General features: G+C 39.2%; 1 protein-coding gene across 3 annotated transcripts in view; it reads left to right on the top strand.

Annotated features, from left to right (window-relative positions):
* Nucleotides 1–12,166, top strand: part of LOC133519878 (folliculin-interacting protein 2) — a 38,265-nt gene extending 26,099 nt beyond the window's left edge. For all 3 annotated transcript variants that reach the window (XM_061854057.1, XM_061854055.1, XM_061854056.1), the window contains 5 exons: nucleotides 25–174; nucleotides 4,317–5,698; nucleotides 6,730–6,856; nucleotides 8,420–8,528; nucleotides 9,019–12,166. In XM_061854057.1, coding sequence (XP_061710041.1) covers nucleotides 25–174; nucleotides 4,317–5,698; nucleotides 6,730–6,856; nucleotides 8,420–8,528; nucleotides 9,019–9,225 — 1,975 coding nt within the window. In that variant the 3' untranslated portion in view covers nucleotides 9,226–12,166. The remainder of the gene's footprint in view (nucleotides 1–24; nucleotides 175–4,316; nucleotides 5,699–6,729; nucleotides 6,857–8,419; nucleotides 8,529–9,018) is intronic.
* Nucleotides 12,167–20,084: the final 7,918 nt, after the last annotated feature.

A 20,084-nucleotide genomic window follows, 5' to 3' on the forward strand; every position in this document is an offset into this window, starting at 1 on the left:
GGTTGATGATGATGACGTTTGCAGGCTGTCTCAACTGCTGTCCGGGCCACGACTCCAACCAGCATGGCTCCGTCTTGCATCCAGCGAGCCTCCGCGCTCGCACAAGCTCGCCGACTCGTTGCTGGCGGACCTGTGCGCGGTGCTGGCCCATGCTGACACCAAGGACACCAACTTGTGAGTACTGTCTGAACTATCCGAGTCTCCGCACCCGCACAAGCTGGCTGTCACGTTACTCACGGGCCTGTGCACGGTGCTGGCCCATGCTGACATCAACGACACCAACTTGTCAGTACTGTCTCGACTGTCCTGCATGGGTCTACATCGTAGCCAGCCTTCGCGCTCGCACAAGCTCGCCGATTCGCTGGTCGTTGACCTGTGTGCAGTGCTGGCCCACGCCGACACTAAGGACACCAACTTATGAGTGATGATGATGATGATGATCTTTCCGGCCGGTTTCGACCGTGGCGACCACTTCGACTCCTAGTTAGCTCGGCGCTCATGCGCCCGAAGATGGCTGACATAGCCGATCTTTGAGGTGAACCCCCGCGCACATTGAGGGCACGTGAGGACACTAGCTAGGTAGTGGTAGTGAATGGACGCAGGCTGGCGCGTTTTCAGCTCGTCGAGGTCAGCTTTACGTTGCTCCTCGAAATCGCGCACATTGCCCTGCACCAGCCTGCGCCATTCAGGACGATGAGTGATACTCGTGTGTTACATATAACTTTAAAAATCACTTATTGAAAGTACCGCTCTGCAAAACGCCTCGAATCGTACCCTATAAATTAGTTTAATGAGTACCATAACATTTACTCCCAATGAACTCTCACAAACTTATGTTTTATTTCGTTACGTTAGTTATTCATATCATTAGTAAAACGGAAAACACCGTAGCGCATAATTATGCGTACGAATGTTTCTCAAATATTTCATTGCAGGACAAAATAAAAAGGAACATCATGGGCGTCTCTAATAAATAAAAATCTCTAATAGTTTGAATAGACGCCACCAATATTTGGTCTCTAAATCTCTAAATTAATAGACATCCCACCACGAAAATTCAAACTATAATATTTTTAACAATTTAATGCGCAACCGTATTTCAGTATGCGTAGGTCAGGGTTTTGTTACGAATAGATTTAGATTTTTAGATTTAGATTTATTTATTACACAACATACGATTGCATTACAAATTACATTCATGTCAATTTATATGAATCTATATTGTGATTGTCAAAAATAAATTCTAATAATGACAAAAAATAACATCATAATCCAGATAGCAACAATTAATAAATGGAAATAGTGTTTTATTTGCCCATTGTACAAATAGGAAAGTACAGCTTATCTCAAATACATTAAAAGTAAGATTGGCTATCTCAAAAGAATCATTAAATTGTACAAATACCCATTTGACGGACTTGCTCTTAATTTATAGCTGTTTTGAAAGATGATACGTTTATAAAATCTGCTATTGTTTTACTGTTTATGTTCTGCACACATTTGACAGTACAACAATAATTCAACAGCCCTGTAATTTTTATACGTTAATTTAGACAGTGACGTGCTAATGCGTGCTCGCAGTTAAAATTAAATTTATAGCTGTACACTCGAAATACTGCCCAGAAATCTTGCTATTCTAATATGCACCCTGCTACCATTAGGTAAGGTTCTTGTTCGTCCCAGTTATGTAACTTATTGTTGTTAAATTAGCCAGAGATTATAATCACATGATTTTTCAAGAACTTTCATAGGATCTGGATGTCGTCGACCAGTCATTTATCTTATTTGGCGACTATAAAAGTGTAGTCGGTTAATTCCCTGATAATATATAGAGAGCTTTACAAATAGACCGTCACCTGGAGTTGATCCAAGTTCCATGCAGGTTCGGTTGATGACTTTTTAAAATCAGGGATCATTTACCATAAACTCCGCATTGCGAGAGGTTTACCTACATAGACTCGCGGTCACCACACGTACGCTCTTTTATACTTGTCAAAAATTACGCTGCTAGCTTCGTACTCCGTTTCATCCTAATATTCAATTACATACAGCAATAGACCGTGCTACCCCGTCAAACGACTTTTGAGTAAATGAGTACAGGTCCAATGTGGACGCTACTGAATTGAACATGTACGATTTTTGTTAATTGGAGTCGTGCAATATCGATTATAGCCAAGTAAAAAAAAAAAAATCTACTAAAAATACGCTTTATTCGCAAATGACACCCCCGCAAACGTTACTTAACTATCTAATTCTGGAAATGAGTGTTTCAGGTAAGTGATCTGTTAGAAAAACACATGTTTTGGCTCGTTAGCGTTTGACCGGTAATTACCTGGGACGTGTGAGTGACGAGCTGTCTTCTGTTCTCGTGGGTGGCCCTTTGTGACTTATGGACTGTTAGAACTTTTAGGTGATGTTGTCATTCTTGCTACTACGATGCGTCTTTTATTCTCATGGGGGACCCATCTTGTGACTTATGGAAAGGACTTTTAGGTGTTGTTGTTATTATAGCAACTACGATGCGGGATAAAAAAAACAATAATTATTGGTCTTCTTTTCTCGCTAATGACCCTTCTTGTGAATTATAGAGAGGACTTTTGGGTGTTGTTGTTATTATTGTAACTACGATGCGGGATAAAAACAATAATTATTGGTCTTCATTTCTCGCGAAGTTGTTATTATTATTGCAACTATTAGTTTGGGCAAAAATGATTTCGTATGTCGCGTATGCACAGGCGGACAGAGGCGAGGTTCAGCTATTGAATATCAATAAATAAATAAATATTATAGGACATTATTACACAAATTGACTAAGTCCCACAGTAAGCTCAAAAAGGCTTGTATCGATGGTACTTACTCGTAGACAACGATATACATATATAATATATAAATATTTATAAATACTTACATACATAGAAAATACCCATGACTCAGGAACAAATATCCATGCTCATCACACGAATAAATGCCCTTACCAGGATTTGAACCCGGGACCACCAGCTTCGTAGGCAGGGTCACTACCCACTAGGCCAAACCGGTCCTCTACAAGTCGCATTTCTCAATCTTCCCGTGAAATTTGCTCACAGAGACATTTTTATTTAGTTATTTGCGGCTCTTATATATGAAATTGTAGTAAATTAAGTGAGAACGCTACGAGTAATAATATCCAGAATTAGCTGAGAGTAAACTCATTCAGGCTTATTTACCTAGTAATATAAATAACAGTCAGTGTCATGCAACAACGAAAAGAAAATCAAAATTACTGGTAATACAAGTTTATGTTGCGCGTTAAGTAGGTACTTAAAGACAATTAATCTAAAAGGATAACAATAAAGAATAAGTCTTGATGAAATTCATCATACGCGATATAATCCGTTTTAAATTAAATCAAATTACCGAAATACCGATTAATCTTTTAACCACTTAAGCCAAAAACATCACATGTCTCTGTGAAGCAAACATAGATTACATATATTTACCCAACAAATGTGAAAGCGGCAATATACGTACATATTAAAGACATTTTGATCATTATTTCAGTAATTTATTATTATTGTTTCAGTATTTATTCATCATCATTATTTCAGTATTTCATTATTTCATTTTGATCATTGTTTTTTTTGACGTAGTCATCGTAGGTGAGAGTCGTGCACTTTACATTCGCGGACAATATTTATTTGCGTAGGTATTTCACGTGATTTTGTTATTTTCGACCGATGTTTACAAAGCGGAGCGGTTGTGCAACTAATGACTTACCTGTTTAGCGTTAACTGTTTAGGATGTCAATTCTATATTTACACGTTTCATTGACGTGGGAATGCTTTTAAAATTAGACATCCTTAAAAAGGAGTTGTTGAAGTAAAAATAACATAGAAATGTTTACACTACTCATATTCATGGTAACGCTATTTATGCCCTTAAAAAGCTTCTGTTTGCCCGTCTTCAATAATTATGTTAATACGGGTATAATTAATAAGTGAAATCACGTGGAAGGCATGATTTATGCTTGCTATACGTGAATAAAAACAATTTATCGATACCGAAATCGGCTTGAACAAATAACGTTTTCTGCCTTAACCTGGAGGAGTTTATGTTAGCAGCAGCTGCCAGCATAGTAGGTCAAGTAATAGCGAAAAGGATTAAGTTTTTGTTGCTCTAATGACATGTATAAAGAGAGGCCTTTTGACATATTTCTAACCGAATTCAATTCGAAATTATAGTCGCGGTCAGCAAAGAAAACGTGCAGACCGACGCTTAAATTTGTAACGATGTACGTAATAATTAATGAGGTCCTAATGGATATTACATGTTTCCAGCTTCTTCAGCACGCTGCTCACGCACGTGCTGACGTACCACCTGGGCTGGGTGAGCACGGTGAGCCCGTACGACGGCCCCGCGCCGCCGGTGCGCCGGCCGCACAACGCGCTGTGGGCGCAGCTGGCCGACCTGCACGGCGCCGTCGGCTTCCCCGTGCGCCAGGCCAAGACCATCATCAGCGGCGCCGAGACCGTCTTCGTCAACAAACTTCTAGTCGTCCTCACCTACTTCGTGCGCTGCGGCGACGTCGTCCGTAATGACTTCGAGTTCGATGACAGTGTTCTTAGGGAAAGTGAAACGGTGACGCTCAAAAGGACCGCGCCGGCTAAGTCCGATAGTGTCAAGGATGATGCGACTCCCGCTCCGAGTCGCGGCTTCGGGCGGTCGCTAACGCTCGCCAATCTAAATCGGCAGCTCTCTACTAGTGTAGATTTCGAGGAACGTTGCATGTCGAGCGAGAAGAGTACGAGCGGGATGAGGAGGAACCCCACGATGGTGCTCGCGGCCAAGTCTTCCTCCGATTCCAGTCTCGATTCCACCGCGTCTGAGGAAGAAGTGGAAAGGAAGGTCGTGTTCGTCCTCGGCGACGATGAGAAGCTAGTTGGGTTGAAGAACAAATCAAACGGCGGAAAAAGCGTTAAAAGGTCCTCCAAAATACAACACGAGCCGCTAAATCTGGACGCGATAGAGAAAGCTGGAGACGAGGAAAATAACGGCTGCGATCAGAAGCCTTGTGAGCAGAAATGCTCCCGGAGCACCGAGAGCCCGTCCAAATGCTGCGCACAAACACTTCAACATTCCAAACCAATAAAACATTCCGGCTTTAAGTTCGAGTTCGATAAATACCCTCAAATAGTCACTAATTATATGAAAAGCAAGAACTTAGAAATATTAGATAGGCATTATATCGGGAAACCGGGAAATCTGAAGCTCGACAATTTCCAGTTCGATCCGACCATCGTTCCGCCGATACAAGAGGAGCGTTGCGAGGCGTGCTATAAATGTCAGATGATGGAATCTATGCTTCAGACTCCCACGAACGCCTCCGAGTTGGAATATATGAACGACGTACCGCGGCAGTCCGATCCTCAGTATGCGAAGGAGTCTATAGTGAGCGATAGTGTTCAAGTGTCCCCGAAGACTTTCTTTAGGAGAAAAAAGGAGGCGACTTTAGTTGTGAACGTTAAGCCTAGTGTGTCGGTGGAAGTGAGTAGGGTAGACGGGTGCTCGGGCGGGAGCGAGCGGGACAGAGGCGAGGTGCGGCAGGTGATCGAGTTCTCGGTGCCGCGGCTGGTGCGGCGGCCGGCGCTGGCGGCCGGGCTCGACGGCTCTCTACTCGGCGGGGTCACCAACCATTATGTACCTGATTTAGTTTTACAAGGTTAGTAGACAGATGTTAATTAGTAGATTATTAACCAAGGTTTGTAAATGACTCTGCACTCGAAATATTTTAATAGTTTAAGGGTGAAATCGGTGATGTAAACCGAGTTAATCAAATAATCACTCTAATTTCCATTTCTACGTAGGAAAGTAATAGTACATTATTGCAGAGGCTGGGAAAGAGCAATTCGTGGATGAGTTTTGATTTTGACGGACGACGCGAAACGGAGTCCGACAAAGAAGACGAATCGATGAATTGCTGTTCCTATCGAGGCATATAATTATAGTGTTTTTCTCCAAACATGCGAGGAAATAAAGTAAAATAATCACAATTCAAGCATCAACCATCACTCAAATCGAACCTTCACACCAAAAACGTCAAAAACAATTTCCGTCTTTAATTATTAAAAAAAAGTTAAAGGCACAACTTATTCTGCCATTCAGTACCATGCAATATTCGTTCAATTATACAATAAAAGCTATATGAGCACATATGTGATCTTTAAAAAAATATAAATGCTTTATAGTCTTTGATTTTATTAAGCAGTATTCGCACGATCGTACACGACGGTCTTGTAAGAATGAGATATGTAAGGTCGTTCATCTTACCATTTCACTCTATCCTACAACTTGAAATGATGCTGACTGGGTCGTGTAGACGCGACCCGTGGCTGTGTTAATTAGCTGTTTGCGTTTTTCTTAGTGGATAGATGTTTTTAAAAAGTAAAAAATTATACAGTAATAACTTCCCGTCCGCTAAAACACGACAATAATGGTTTGAATTTTTTATTTATTTGAATTTGACCACAATGAAGAACTTCCCGTATTATTTTTGCTACAATAAGTTGAAGTAAGAAAAATACATATTCACATGAACATACGACATGAAATGAAATCATATTACGTTTTGTAGAGCATCTATCTTTTATTGAAAAATTGAGGTAAATACCTATTTTGATTAACAATATACAATGGTTAGTAAAGAAAATTGTTCTAGTATATATTGTAGAATCGATTAAATTTTTATTTTAGGAACAATATCGAAACCTCAAACGTGGGAGATGGATCTACGGCGCGATCTGGATTTAGCGTCGTGCCTCAACAAGGCGAGCGATGCGGGCGCTATGCCGGTCGCTATTGTGGGCGATACTGACGCTTGGTAAGGTTAAATTGCAATATGTTTTAAAAGTCTGACGCTGTCGCTTTGATTATGGTCAGTCTCCGATTGATTGAAGGCTTGGCTGCTTGAAATCGATTTGTATTATGTTAAGTAAGTAAAAAGGTAATACAGTGTGTAAATCTAATACGGGCGAATCTCTTAGCGGTAGTTAGTATAGGACATAAGAAACGTAATTAGATAATTTTTACTTAGAACAGCAATTAAAATTTTATCCATACAAAATAATTCGGCCCGCAAGGTAATGCAAAAGCTCATATCGCGTATGTAATGTCAAGTATGATGCTTTTTACCTGATAAACGTAATACCTGGTTTCAAAAATAAAGTTAGATACTCGTATACGTAAAAAAAAACCACAGACTTAAAAAAGCAATTTATTTTAATACCTACCTATTAAAAGCACAGTTTAGATTCGCCGGTTTCGCCGCAGATACCTATTCTCCACGTGCCTTCCTTGTATATCATAACAGGTTTCCCAACGTCGTTTGACTGACTCCATGACGTGTTTCTCTGAGTTTCTGAAAAACTTCAGTTATCTTCGTTCTCAGTTCTTCTTCTACGACCTTCCTCTACTGCTCTCAGGATCAAGTGCAAAATGGCGGAGGATTCGGTCTTGTAATGGAACTGGTACTTCATCGTGAATAGCTGCTCCCTCCACCCTTTCAGTCACGGGCAAACCTTCGCGAACTCACTGTATTGCGTTTACAATTACTCGAGCGTTTCTTGGTACAATTCGATCAGGGAATCGCTCTCTGTACAGAGCCAACACTCGATTACCATTTTGTAATGCTTCACCGTAAATCAAAATCATGTCCATTAATTCGGGAGTAGTAAAAGTTTTTTATAACTTATGATTACTTTTGTATTGAATAACTGACATTGTCAATTTAAAGTCGAAATAAAATAAATAACATTTAACTTTACCAAAGAGTTCGTCAGTTGGTTTAATTTATCGCCCGCATTAGATTTACACACTGTATATTAAGTTGTTAACCAGTTTTAGTTCCAAAACTCAAGTACCTTTTACTAGAAAATCACCGCGTAACTTTACCAACGGCTCAGTGATAGATCCATGACAATTGTTTGATAGGTTAAAACTACTTTGACTGTAATAAGAGACGATGCGGCTGGTTGTTTGATGCGAATTCAACATTAATACGCCCCCTTCTGGCTGAGAAGTGTAGCTTTCCAGCTGTTCCGGGCCAATCTCCCGAATTCAACTTCGAAGCAGATGACGCAACGGAGCCACGCCAGTGTGTCAACGAATAGTTTTGAGACATGGCCCCTAATATAATAAATGTGAAAGTAACTATTTCTGACCGTTACCTCTTCACACTTAAACCGCTGAATTGATTTAGATGAAATTTGTTACGAGTTCGAGGCCCGGGGAAAGATAAGATAGTACTTATTCATCATTTCACGGTGAAGTCGCGAGCGGAAGCTAGTATTTCATAATTTGTATGGTAGTTTGAAAGAATGTACCTGCGGGTCTTTACTCGCCTGACAATAAGTAATACATGAATAATGAATGTAACGTCTCGCAGGGAGGTGCGCGTGGTGGGGCGCGAGGCGGGCGGCGGCATGTCGGCGCTCGTGGGCGCCATGCTGGACGCGCTGCCCGCCATGCGCCGCGCGCGCCTGCCCGCCGCGCAGGTGAGCGCTGAGCGCCGACCCGACGCGGCGGCTCGGACTGGTGTCCACCACGAGCGGGGGGTTGTGGCTGGAGCGTTACTCCCACTCGTACAGTCGCGTCCCCGCTGCAGTGCGACGAAACCTTCAACGAATAGCAAATAAACTTACGATATCAATAAAATGCACATGCATTATACAATACGCTGTCGCTAGCATATTTGATATAATGAAGGCCTTCAGGCTCCGACGGAAAATTCTCACCCTGTGATTCAATATGTCCGGGCAGCCGTACCCCGTTTAAACTTAGCATTATGAGAAGTATCTACAAGCATTTTTAAAGTGACTTGTTAGAAAGTAAAATTTGACATTCGTACTGTATTCAACTGACAAGTTATATAACTTCTTTAGCGGATTATTAATCAAAGGGAATATCTGTACTACATAACACTTAGTATACAGTTATTCTATTAAAAAATATGTATTATATCAAACTTATTTCATTTCATTTCAGTGCCTATCATATCTAGAGGGTAAGCTGCGCGAGTTCTGCGTACTGTCCAAGACGCTAGCCGACATGCTGATGTCGACGGACTTCTGCGACATCGCCACCCTCACCAAGGCGCTCAACATCGACGTCAACGACGTGCCGCTGCTGCTCGCCATCGCCACCACGCACACGCCGCAGGTCGCCGCCAGATACGGCATCAGTTACAGGTAGCAAGCGAAATAGAAATGTATCTGATTACTATAGAGCTCAATTTTCAGTAAGCTGCTATGTGGCCGATTATATGATAAGTGTTGTGATGATATAGAGCTTGATGTTTAAATACTGTCTTGTCATTAACTTAATATCGGATATGCTACAAGGCTGCCTAAATATTTAGTATAAGCTTCATCATATTAAAAAGAGGTGTCGCTATTAAAATCATAATGGGCTTGTTTAAGACTGAATGCAAGTTTTAGTAGTGAGCCATCTTTGAGATGACTTCCTGTGATTTCGAAAATTCAAATTTGATTCTTTTTGTAGGAAATTAGAATGAATATTATACCGGCTCGACTCAGATGGTTTTGAGAAGTGGATTTCTTTTTCTCGTATACACCGTGTTTTTATTGATTGAATTCCGTTAACTTCGGGATATCGGTAAGTACGTTTAAGGAAACTATATGGCATAGTAAATAAATAAATAAAATACTTTTATTAATTATTTTTATTTTTATATAAAGTAATTAAATGTTGCATATAGCGTTTTTGTAACACGGGCATTACATTTAACTCAACGAAACAATTGAAAACTGTGACATATCAATGTCATTTTGAACATCAATCGTCCGAAATAGTATTTACGTTTAGTAGCAAATGTATCAACTCATACTTAACACTAATCAATATGTAAACAGGCGCTAAGCCAAGTGTACGCGCTCGTAAGGGCCTTATATAATAAAAATTAAGTATTCATTTTCTCTGAAATGGAGTTAATTAGAATACCGGTGTCTTTGAGAAAGTTACTTAATTTAGGCTCAGGGATGCACCCTTGAAATTAACACATTCACTGCCAGACAAAAAACGGCGCACTACCCCAGAAACCGGTGGTCTATAGCTGCGTACAAAACAACCCGCCCAGCGGGTTGTCAGCGTGTTACGGCATCTGAACAAAGTTCACGAGCACCCACCAGGTGGGTTCCTGGCAGTGAATGTGTTAACGGAAATTAAAAAAACACGGTGTATATAGCTCCGTTGGGACTAAATTAGTTTTAGTATTTAATATTTAAACAAGCTATAATCAAACATTTTAACTTCTTATAGACCGTCTGAGTTAAGTGGTAGAAAAGATATGTTGGATTAAATACTAAGACTGTTCTATCAACTTGTGAAATAAGAAATATTAACCAATGAATGCGGTGGATGGGATCTGTGATTATTAAAGTTTATTTATGTACGTAAACCGGATATAAATATATATTATTGTAATTAAATCATAAAAAGGCCTAGGAAGGTAACTGTTTAGATAGGTGCACTCACACAGTTGTTGATAAAAAGGATGCCACTCAATTTATGCAAATTAATTTGCTAATACACTTAAAATCGTCTGTAAGTTGACTATTAACTTTGGCTATATCACAACGCACCTAGTATCACATTTATATTCGTGTAAAAATTTATATTCTAATATATTGTTATCATTAAAAGTTTTACGAGATTATTCCATAGAAAGTAATGTACAGTAATCATGAAAAATATATATGTATAACTGTATGCAAACGTGTAGCTAAGCTTCATGTTGGGAAGTTATTTATTAGCATTTTCAAAAAGCCTAGTCTAAAAATTAATTTGAGATATCAGCTTTTATATGAATATGAAATTAAAAGCGAGGCGTAGACTAGCAAGAACTTGCATGCAATTTACGTTACATTGCCGACTACTAAGATAAACTGCATTCAAAAGTACGATCAGATACCGCAATGTAATGAAAATTGCATGCACGTTCTTGCTAGTCTAAACCTCGCTTAAAAATGTTAAACATTTAAATGTTAAGTATATAATTTTGACTCATGTATCGTGTTACGTCAGGCTTAGACATGTTATTTTTTTTATAGTTGACCTTTTTCCAGGCCTATGCCACACACTATTGTGATCTACCGACCACATACGTGTCAATATAACTTCATTCATTAACAATCTGATTCAAGGTTCAAATTAGATTGAACTTTCGGAAAATGTGACTCGTCTTCAAATGAAAGACTAAAAATTAACTATTTGGAATATATTTGGAGGATTAAATTTGGAGAATCGCTCGCAGACGTATCTAATTATATTTGGACTTGTTGGGAAAACCTTCTAGATTGGTACAACCTGGAAAAGGGTTAATGTTATAATTATTAAAAAACAAGACATAGATTAAAGTTAGGTCAGCAAGATAAAAAAAATATTTGGTGAAATATTTTTCAGTAAAACTTAACTTCAGTTAATGGATTGCACTTTACCCTCCTGAGGCCCTACGTACAATTTTTTGTACATATTCCGCAATCTGGACTTTGATAGAACAACTGAGAGTTTCAAAGTCAAAAACAAAACAACTGCTTCTGGGTGTTTAGGAGGCCGGAGGTTACGTGCAAACGTAGCGTATGGACTCTAGCAAACGAAAAGCTAAATGTGACGTTTTCAACCAATTGATACCACATTACCGGATGTCGATAAGGTTGATTTCAAATTGAAGCTATATGGAAATAGCGCCTTATTGACAATCGATAATAAGTAGCCTTTTGGTTTAAATTGGCACAAATGACCAACTAAATTAATCATTAAACGCTTACCCCCTTATTCATAAACGTGCGCTAACGTTGACAAGCCGGTAACAATCGTTTGATCGTTTGAATAAGTCGGAAAGGGACAAACGATTATTAGTGGCTTGTCAACTTTAGCACACGTTTATGAATAAGGGGGTTAGTATTTTCATTGGTTTTGTCCGTCTGCCAGTTCAATCACTGTGTTGGAAAGTAAGTTATGACATGAAATTGTAAACGACAGGCGTGTTTGATTTTCATTTAATTTGTTTGCTGACTTAATGTTTCAAGTAATAATCATATTCCGAGGTCATTGTTGTATTCAAAATGTAATGCTATTTTTTTTATACCTTAATAAATTATTTTTGTCATGGTCAGTGATTATTTTTATTAAAATATTTACTGTACTCGTACCTACACTCAGTAACGAATAGATGACAGCATTTTATTTAAAAAAACGGACCCCAGAAAAAACTAATTGGTGACCCATAGTCTAATCATTCAAAAAAGAAAACGGACTTCAAAACGGATAAAATAAAATATGATCCCTTTTATATGCGCTACCAACCAAGCCGAATAGTTACATACAACTAATGGACAGCTTTTTAGGGTTCCGTAGTAACGTAACCTTTATAGCCCAGCCATGTCCGTCCAAGGCTGTGTTCCGTGATCGTTTTTTTTTAGTTTATTCAGAAACCAAACAGTTATATAAACACATTAAAAAGGCAATACAGAAGATGTACTGCAACAAAAGAACAAGGCAACAAAAAGACCTGGAGGTTCATACTTATAAATAATGTTAACTGAATTAAGTACTTATAGGTAGATAAGAGTATATCTAATGTATACATTTAATGTATCAGATAGAAAATGAACTGCATGCAACATAAATATATAAGTACCTGGGTACTAAAGCAACTTACGTTTAACTATATTTTTTAGACTAGCCAATGAACTTTGAAAGCAATCTACATTGTATAATAGTACATTACGATACAAGTGCGAAAAATAGGAAATTCGAAACGACCGAAGGGAGTGTTTTAAATCGACACGAGTTTTGTACGATACAACGTTTTATAGTACATATGGCCCTTTAAATGTTGGACACAGTAACGTAATATGCTAATTTTCGCACTAGTGCGGTAAAGTAGCACCATATGTACTGTAAATGTTTTTGTTATAGTAACTCGGAACTCGTCTGAAAAAAGTATGTCTCGAATAGTTCTTTACAGAAAAACTGACAGGAAACAGCGATCGAGGCCGTAAGGGGAGATGCGGACAACTGAACGTAATTAAACTTAAGAGATTAAAACTAGGGCTCGCGGTCGTGTCCGTGATTCGTGAACCCGTAGCCGTGCGCCCGGTTTCGTGATTCACGGCTACGGTTTTCTGGTCCGTTCCGCACGTGACATTCGGCTACGTGAAATTAGGGTACGTGAATCCGTGTAGATCCGTGTAGGCGTGATCACGGCTTCACGTATCTTAAGAACACGCCGGTTCGGTCCGCCCGCGACGTTGAGTGAAGATACGATGCGGTCTCTAAGAGCTACGAATAAATATTTATCATGAATTTTTTATTCATAGCTCTAATTCCGTTTCATTACTTTTCAATTAAAATTTATTTTCAATAGTAAGGCCTTTTAAATATTAATGAGTAATAAATGAAAAGAACCAAACATTAATTACAATGAATAGATACTTTAATATATTTTTTTTTATACTACGTCGGTGGCAAATAAGCATACGGCCCGCCTGATGGTAAGCAGTCTCCGTAGCCTATGTACGCCTGCAACTCCAGAGGAGTTACATGCGCGTTGCCGACCCTAAACCCGCCCCCCCCCCCCCTCGTTGAGCTCTGGCAACCTTACTCACCGGCAGGAACACAAACGAGTTGCTAAAATAATACAACAACACTGTGTGTCAGGAGACCAACTATGATGTCAGGAGTAACTAATGACAATGAATGTGAGTTCAAAATTCTAAACTGCTCCCTCCAGATTAAATAAAAAATACCACGAATTTGTAACACAAAACATCGCGGTCACTTCTTTCAACTTCACGAATAAAAGGTAAAGCCCACAGCTACTTATGTATATTGTTTGTTTCATTTTAATAAGTCGCTCGCAAATCTTATTATCTTTGTCTGCACGTGCAACTGCACTTCTTATCTCCAAAAAAAAAACCGGTATGTTGGCTTAGCTTGTTAGTCATACAATAAAACGCTCTAACAATAATATGTCATTATTACCTTCAATCTAGAAATAAACAGTACTCTTTAATGCCCCGAAAGTCCGAAACTGATAAGAACTGCAGCTGCGTACTTTTTTTCCGTGGCCCCGTACATGTGTTTTTGTTGAATTTGTTTACCTGTATTACCTTTATCAATTTTATCATACCTACCGAAGATTTGCAGACCCTTTTGTTTCTTTGGATTAGGATTGCCTTGTTTATATTTAGGCTACGTTATATTCTTTGATAGTAGCAAGCTTTTACAAGTTCAAGTTTGCTTTTTCATTCATTTCATTAATACTTAACAGAGAAAAATGTCTTCTATGGATTTAATAATGACAACCAGTAGCACAGCGTTGCTTAAGTTCATAATTATAATGATACTTACTAGGGAGTTTTACACCTTATATTTATATTAGTGCTATGCAACGAGCAGGTCGCTAGTTTTGACTATTAATCATTAGTTGGTTATACAAAAAACAGGATAACCCCATAAATTATTTAGATATAACCATTATATTCAAATCGATGCAAAAAATACAATACTAAGTGGTACCTCAATTCAATAATACCTAGGCCTTATTTATTTTTCTCCCGGGCGTGTCGAACCTACGAGACGTGCGATAAGTACCTATCCAACGGAACCGAGCCCGAAGCTCCGCACACGAACGCAGGTACGGGCTACGTATCATGGCGTGTCACGGTCACGGCGTGTCACGTGAATCCGGTCGCGAACGCAGGTACGAGGTACGTACCTTGGCGTGTTCGTGAAATTCGTGATCTTAGTACCGCCGGGCTTAAGAACCCGTAGCTACGGATCGGCGTGTATCACGGATATCAGGAGCCCTAATTAAAACCTTTAATCATTTTAAACAAAAATATGACGTCTTAGTATATCCTACGGTTAAAAAGGGAAGGTACACCAAAATATTTTGCCGACAATGTAGAATTTACGAAATAAATACCTGTTTTATAACTTAATGATTTTAAGAAAATGTTTTGTATCCTCTCCAAACGGTCGATATGGACTTGGTATTGTGGTGTCCAAATTACACTTCCGAATTCAAGGATACTCCTAACTAAAGAATAAAATAATAATTTATAAGTATTCGGCCGTTTGAAGGGCTGTCTGACACGGAGAATCATTCCTAACCTCTTATAAGCACGCCTACATAGATTATCAATATGCTCATTATAGTTCAATTGCGAGTCCATAGTGACGCCTAAGTCCTTAATGCCCTTTTCCTACTCCTCTACTGTTATCTGTCATTTATGCATTCATTAACACGAATATAAGAACATACGTAAAAGATTTTAAGAAAAGTCTATATTGTCTATTCCTCATAATAGCTCTTGTGCTTTTATAAGCTATAATGTTACTGCGATTAATGGCTACCAACCTAACAAAACCAAAACGAATACAGTTTTAAACTAAGTGCATTGATGCCAACTTACAAAATATTCATTTGGTTGCATAGTAAAAATAATTACTTCATAAGTCAGAAACACGCATGTGACACCCGTAATATAGCAACACCCATAGACTACGAAGATCGCTTAGCGTTGCTTGTTAGTCTCCGTAGGCTACGGTGGCCAAAATTGAGAAAAAACTGTCCAAAAAATTAATTTAGCAAGTAGCAAGTACCAGGGCCTCATGAGTTACGAGGAGGTGTCGCTGACCGGCCGGCCGCGGCCCGGGGCGGGCCGGGCGCGTAAAAAGGTGTATGCTCGCGCGTCTTGGCTATATACTTTTGCTGTAATTTGTTTACCTAAATTAAGATTTATTTTTGTTGACTCGTAGGAAAAATATTGTATGCAACGTTGTATAAGTAGGTCAAAAAATTCTCGTGGCGTATTCCTTTACAATGTTCGCCTACGCCTTCGGCTCCGGCTCACATTGTAACTCACGCCACTCGCCTTTTTTGACCCTTCTTATACAACTGTTGCATAATAGTACATTACGATACAAGTGCGAAAAATAGGAAATTCGAAACGAGTGGCGATAAATTAAAACACGACCGAAGGGAGTGTTTTAAATCGACACGAGTTGCGAATTACCTATTCGCACATGTATCGTACAACGTTTTACAGTACATATGGCCCTTTAAATGTTCGACACAGTAACATAATATGCTACTTCTCGCACTAGTGCTATAAAGTAGCCCCATATGTACTGTAAAATACTATAATGGAGTTGGTTATAGTAATTCCGGGGTGGAGGGCCATAAGGGCGAGTTGGCCCATCAAAATATTTCATGATTCTGATGACAAGATGTCGCTAGTTTTTGTTTAGTACAGTCACGTCTGAAAATATCGATACGAAAAATGTGCCAAAAATATATATACACTACCTTAATACACGGGCAATAAAGTCGTGTATACATTTTTTGGCACTTTTTTTCGTATCAATATTTTCAGACGTGACCGGATCTACGCTTAACGTCATGCTTGGGAGCAAAGATGTGACCAAAATTTTGGGAAAAAAATATCCCCGGAGTTACACACAATGTTAGTATGTAGGTATGTATTATATTGTTTGCGTCTTCATTTTGTTGAATTATATGTATATCGGCACTACCCGTTCAATGTTGTAAGTTCATAGTTTCCGGCTACCCAAAGGTTGTCTGGAAGAGATCGCTTCTTAGCGATAAGACCGCCTGTTGTTACCTAATTTTTACGTGTTTTTTCATTTCCTGTCTATTTTTAAATGTATGGTGCACAATAAAGAATATTTACTTACTTACTTACAATGTTTTTCATCACACTTGCGAAGAAAGAACTAAATTTTAAGCGAAATAATTCTTAAATACGGTGACATTTCAAAAATTCGTCCGCCATATTGTCATTCTTTGACAGGTTAGGTATCGAAGGCACAGACCTACCTATTAGGCATAGGCATTCAGCCACGATTGAAAATTATGAAAAAATATTTTAAACTGCTGCTAAATTAATCAAATTAAATATTTTTAAACATAAACAAACATATTAAATTATTAACGGCAGTATTTTTAAAGTAAAACTCATTTGGTTTCTATGAATTCGTGACATAATTAAAAAAAAAGAAAAAAATAGTTATAACTCCTTAGGGAGTTATAGCTTTTTTTTCGCAATCCATAACTCCCGCGGGAACTTTGGCCTTCAGTACACCTGCTTGAAATAAGATCTTTTTCGCGAGTGTGATGAAAACGTTATCATTTCATAGATCTTTAACGTTTAGAACACATACACTGTCTGGGCCATCATAATCGCTGTGCTAACTTAGTCTGACTCTGCTCCTTTTTGCTTGTAATGTACCCGTACACCGTACAGAAGGTATACGTGCTAATAGCCCCCGTTTTAGCCTTTTGTGACAACTACGGAAGCCTACACTGAGCATGGCCCGATATGCTCTTGGCCGATTTTTTCTTTCTTATCGAACCACACCAGGGTTGGCATTCGGTACGACAGTGCGTTGATGCTTTTATTATTTGGCTTGGCACTGACTTCAAACATCAATTCATTATCATCATATTTGCCCTTTATCGCTCAGTGCTGAGCATAGGCCTCTCTTCGAGTAGGTACGCCACTTGTCCCGGTCCGGTCCTGAGCTAATCTCATCCTGAAGTGACCCCCGCAATCTTCCGAATGACGTCCATCTTTTAGTGTACCGTAAAATGGGGTGAGTAGGGACAAAACTGACATTCAATCCTCCATAAAACTTTATTTTTACATGTGGCAAACTGATTTTTATACATAATAAATGTTCCGGTCGTTTGAATTTTAGTTTTTGTACGATTTTGTGTAGTTCCATTTCATAAATTTAAAGATAAATACGAAATAGTAGGCAATCCCAGCTCGCCCCGTAGTAGGGGTGAGGAGGGATTTCCTACTAAGGTGAATATTGAAAATTGTTGGATCAACACTTTAGGATTATGAACATTATAATAGCTTGATTTGATATTAGCAGTAGCCTGTAAAAACCAACTCGCCTTTCTGTCATCCCTCTTCACCCCATTCATAACCCAACTGCCCTCGTAATCTCTACTCACCCCATTTTACGGTAATCCTTTTTGAATACGATAGGGTGCTGGGGGTCTGAGGCTATAGCGGGGCGCCGATTTACTAAAGAGGCTCGGAAAATATATATAATTATTTACTGTTTTGAGTATGAATCAAGAAAATGACTGTTTCAGTAACAAATACAAAAAAACCGGACAAGTACGTGTCGGACTTGCCCACCGAGGATTCCGTACTTTTTAGTATTTGTTGTTATAGCGGCAACAGAAATACATCACGGATACTATCACGGTTCATGAGATACATCCTGGTGACAGACGGACGGACGGACGGACAGCGCAGTCTTAGTAATAGGGTCCCGTTTTACCCTTTGGGTACGGAACCCTAAAAACGTAGTAGGTAATAGGTACCTACGTGTAATTTAAATTTCTGTTTGTAAATTAACAAGGTACTAAAGTAAAGAAGTATTACTTATCTTAAATGGCAATAAAGTAAACCCTTAAGTACTACTGATTTTTAGGGTTCCGTAGACAAAGGGTAAAACGGGTCCCTATTACTAAGACTCCGATGTCCGTCCGTCTGTCACCAAGCTGTAATCTCACGAACCGTGATAGTTAGACAGTTGAAATTTTCACAGATGATGTATTTCTGTTGTCGCTATAACAACAAATACTAAAAAGTACGGAACCCTCGGTTGGCGAGTCCAACTCGCACTTGTCTGTTTTTTTAAAAGTAGGTAATTCTTCTATGATTGTATTGTACCTATTAGGATGTACAATACGAGCATTGCCTAAGACCGAAAAATGTCGAGTCACATTAAATAGATTGTTTTGTACGTACTAAGTATAAATGCCTACTCTTTATTTCTTTATTTCTTGCAACAAAAACTTAGTGGGAAATAATTCTTCTTTGCTATTTTAGTTCATGAAGATACACGTAGCACACGTAGATAATATTTCCGTGCATTATTTATCCGGCAAGAGGGCGTGACCCGGCTTAATCCCACTAATGGACTGTCTCTGACAGCTAATTACAGAGAGGTTAAAGGTTACAGTCCGGTTGTGAAAACAGCGCAGCGGGAGACGAGCGATGTCACTGTCAAATTTGTCAACGGTGTGGAGCCTTGCATAAATGGGACCATCGTAGGTTTTACCTCTATCTCCAGTTTTGTTCTTTTTGATTTGGTTTAAATCCAGGCCATAAAACTCCAAACAAACATGAATTTCATACTTTTTTTAGGACTGGCAGGAAAACGTATGCTGGCGCCATCTCTAAAATACTTCGACAGGCCAATTCCATTTCCTTGATAAATTTGCGGTCACGATTGGAACCTCCAGAGAACTAATTCTTCACCACTCCTTATCCTTAAAATCTGATGAGAAAGCTGCATCCACAAGGGTGGCAATTGATGCAAATTTTGAGTTAATTACTGATGTTGGCTGATAGAATTCACTTGATGCTGCAACGCATTCACAACCGGAATGTAACTTTAAGGGTGTGCGGAAGCTGTAGGCAAGTAACTCTGTTGAGGCCAGTGAGGAAACAGGTAGAGTTCTACGATCTTATAATGCACCTCTCCTCTGTTTTTACGATCACTTGTTGCTGACCGTAAGTTAAATTAACGTGGGATACTTAAATAACTTTTTATGAGAGGCTGACAAAGTTTTTTTTGTTGCCTAATTTCGTTATAATTTATTTGTCTGTCTTACCATATCTCGGGACCATGGGGTCCCGGACCTTTGGGAGGCATGCGTGGGGCCGAAGCCAACAGCGCAGAGGCCCTTTAAGACAAATTAATCTAAAAGCAAGGGATACACGTGGCGGATACCATCCCCGAGCGCACAACATGATACATCCGGAGATGGTCCCCGCCAGGTGCAAAGACTATTGCAGTGCAGCACTTTTGTGCTGCGATGGGATCTAAGGTCATAAGGCTATTGATTTGAAAGTTGGATGGACTGGATAATGGGCTATGGGAGGAGACTAACGGACACCTGCCGTGACAATCAGTCTCGGAATTGTTTAAGACAGGTGGTGACTCGCCAACTCATTGAGTGGGCCCCACAACGG

The sequence above is a fragment of the Cydia pomonella genome, chromosome 7 (genome assembly GCF_033807575.1).
Source record: "Cydia pomonella isolate Wapato2018A chromosome 7, ilCydPomo1, whole genome shotgun sequence".
In the NCBI taxonomy this organism is placed as follows: Eukaryota; Metazoa; Arthropoda; class Insecta; order Lepidoptera; family Tortricidae; genus Cydia; species Cydia pomonella.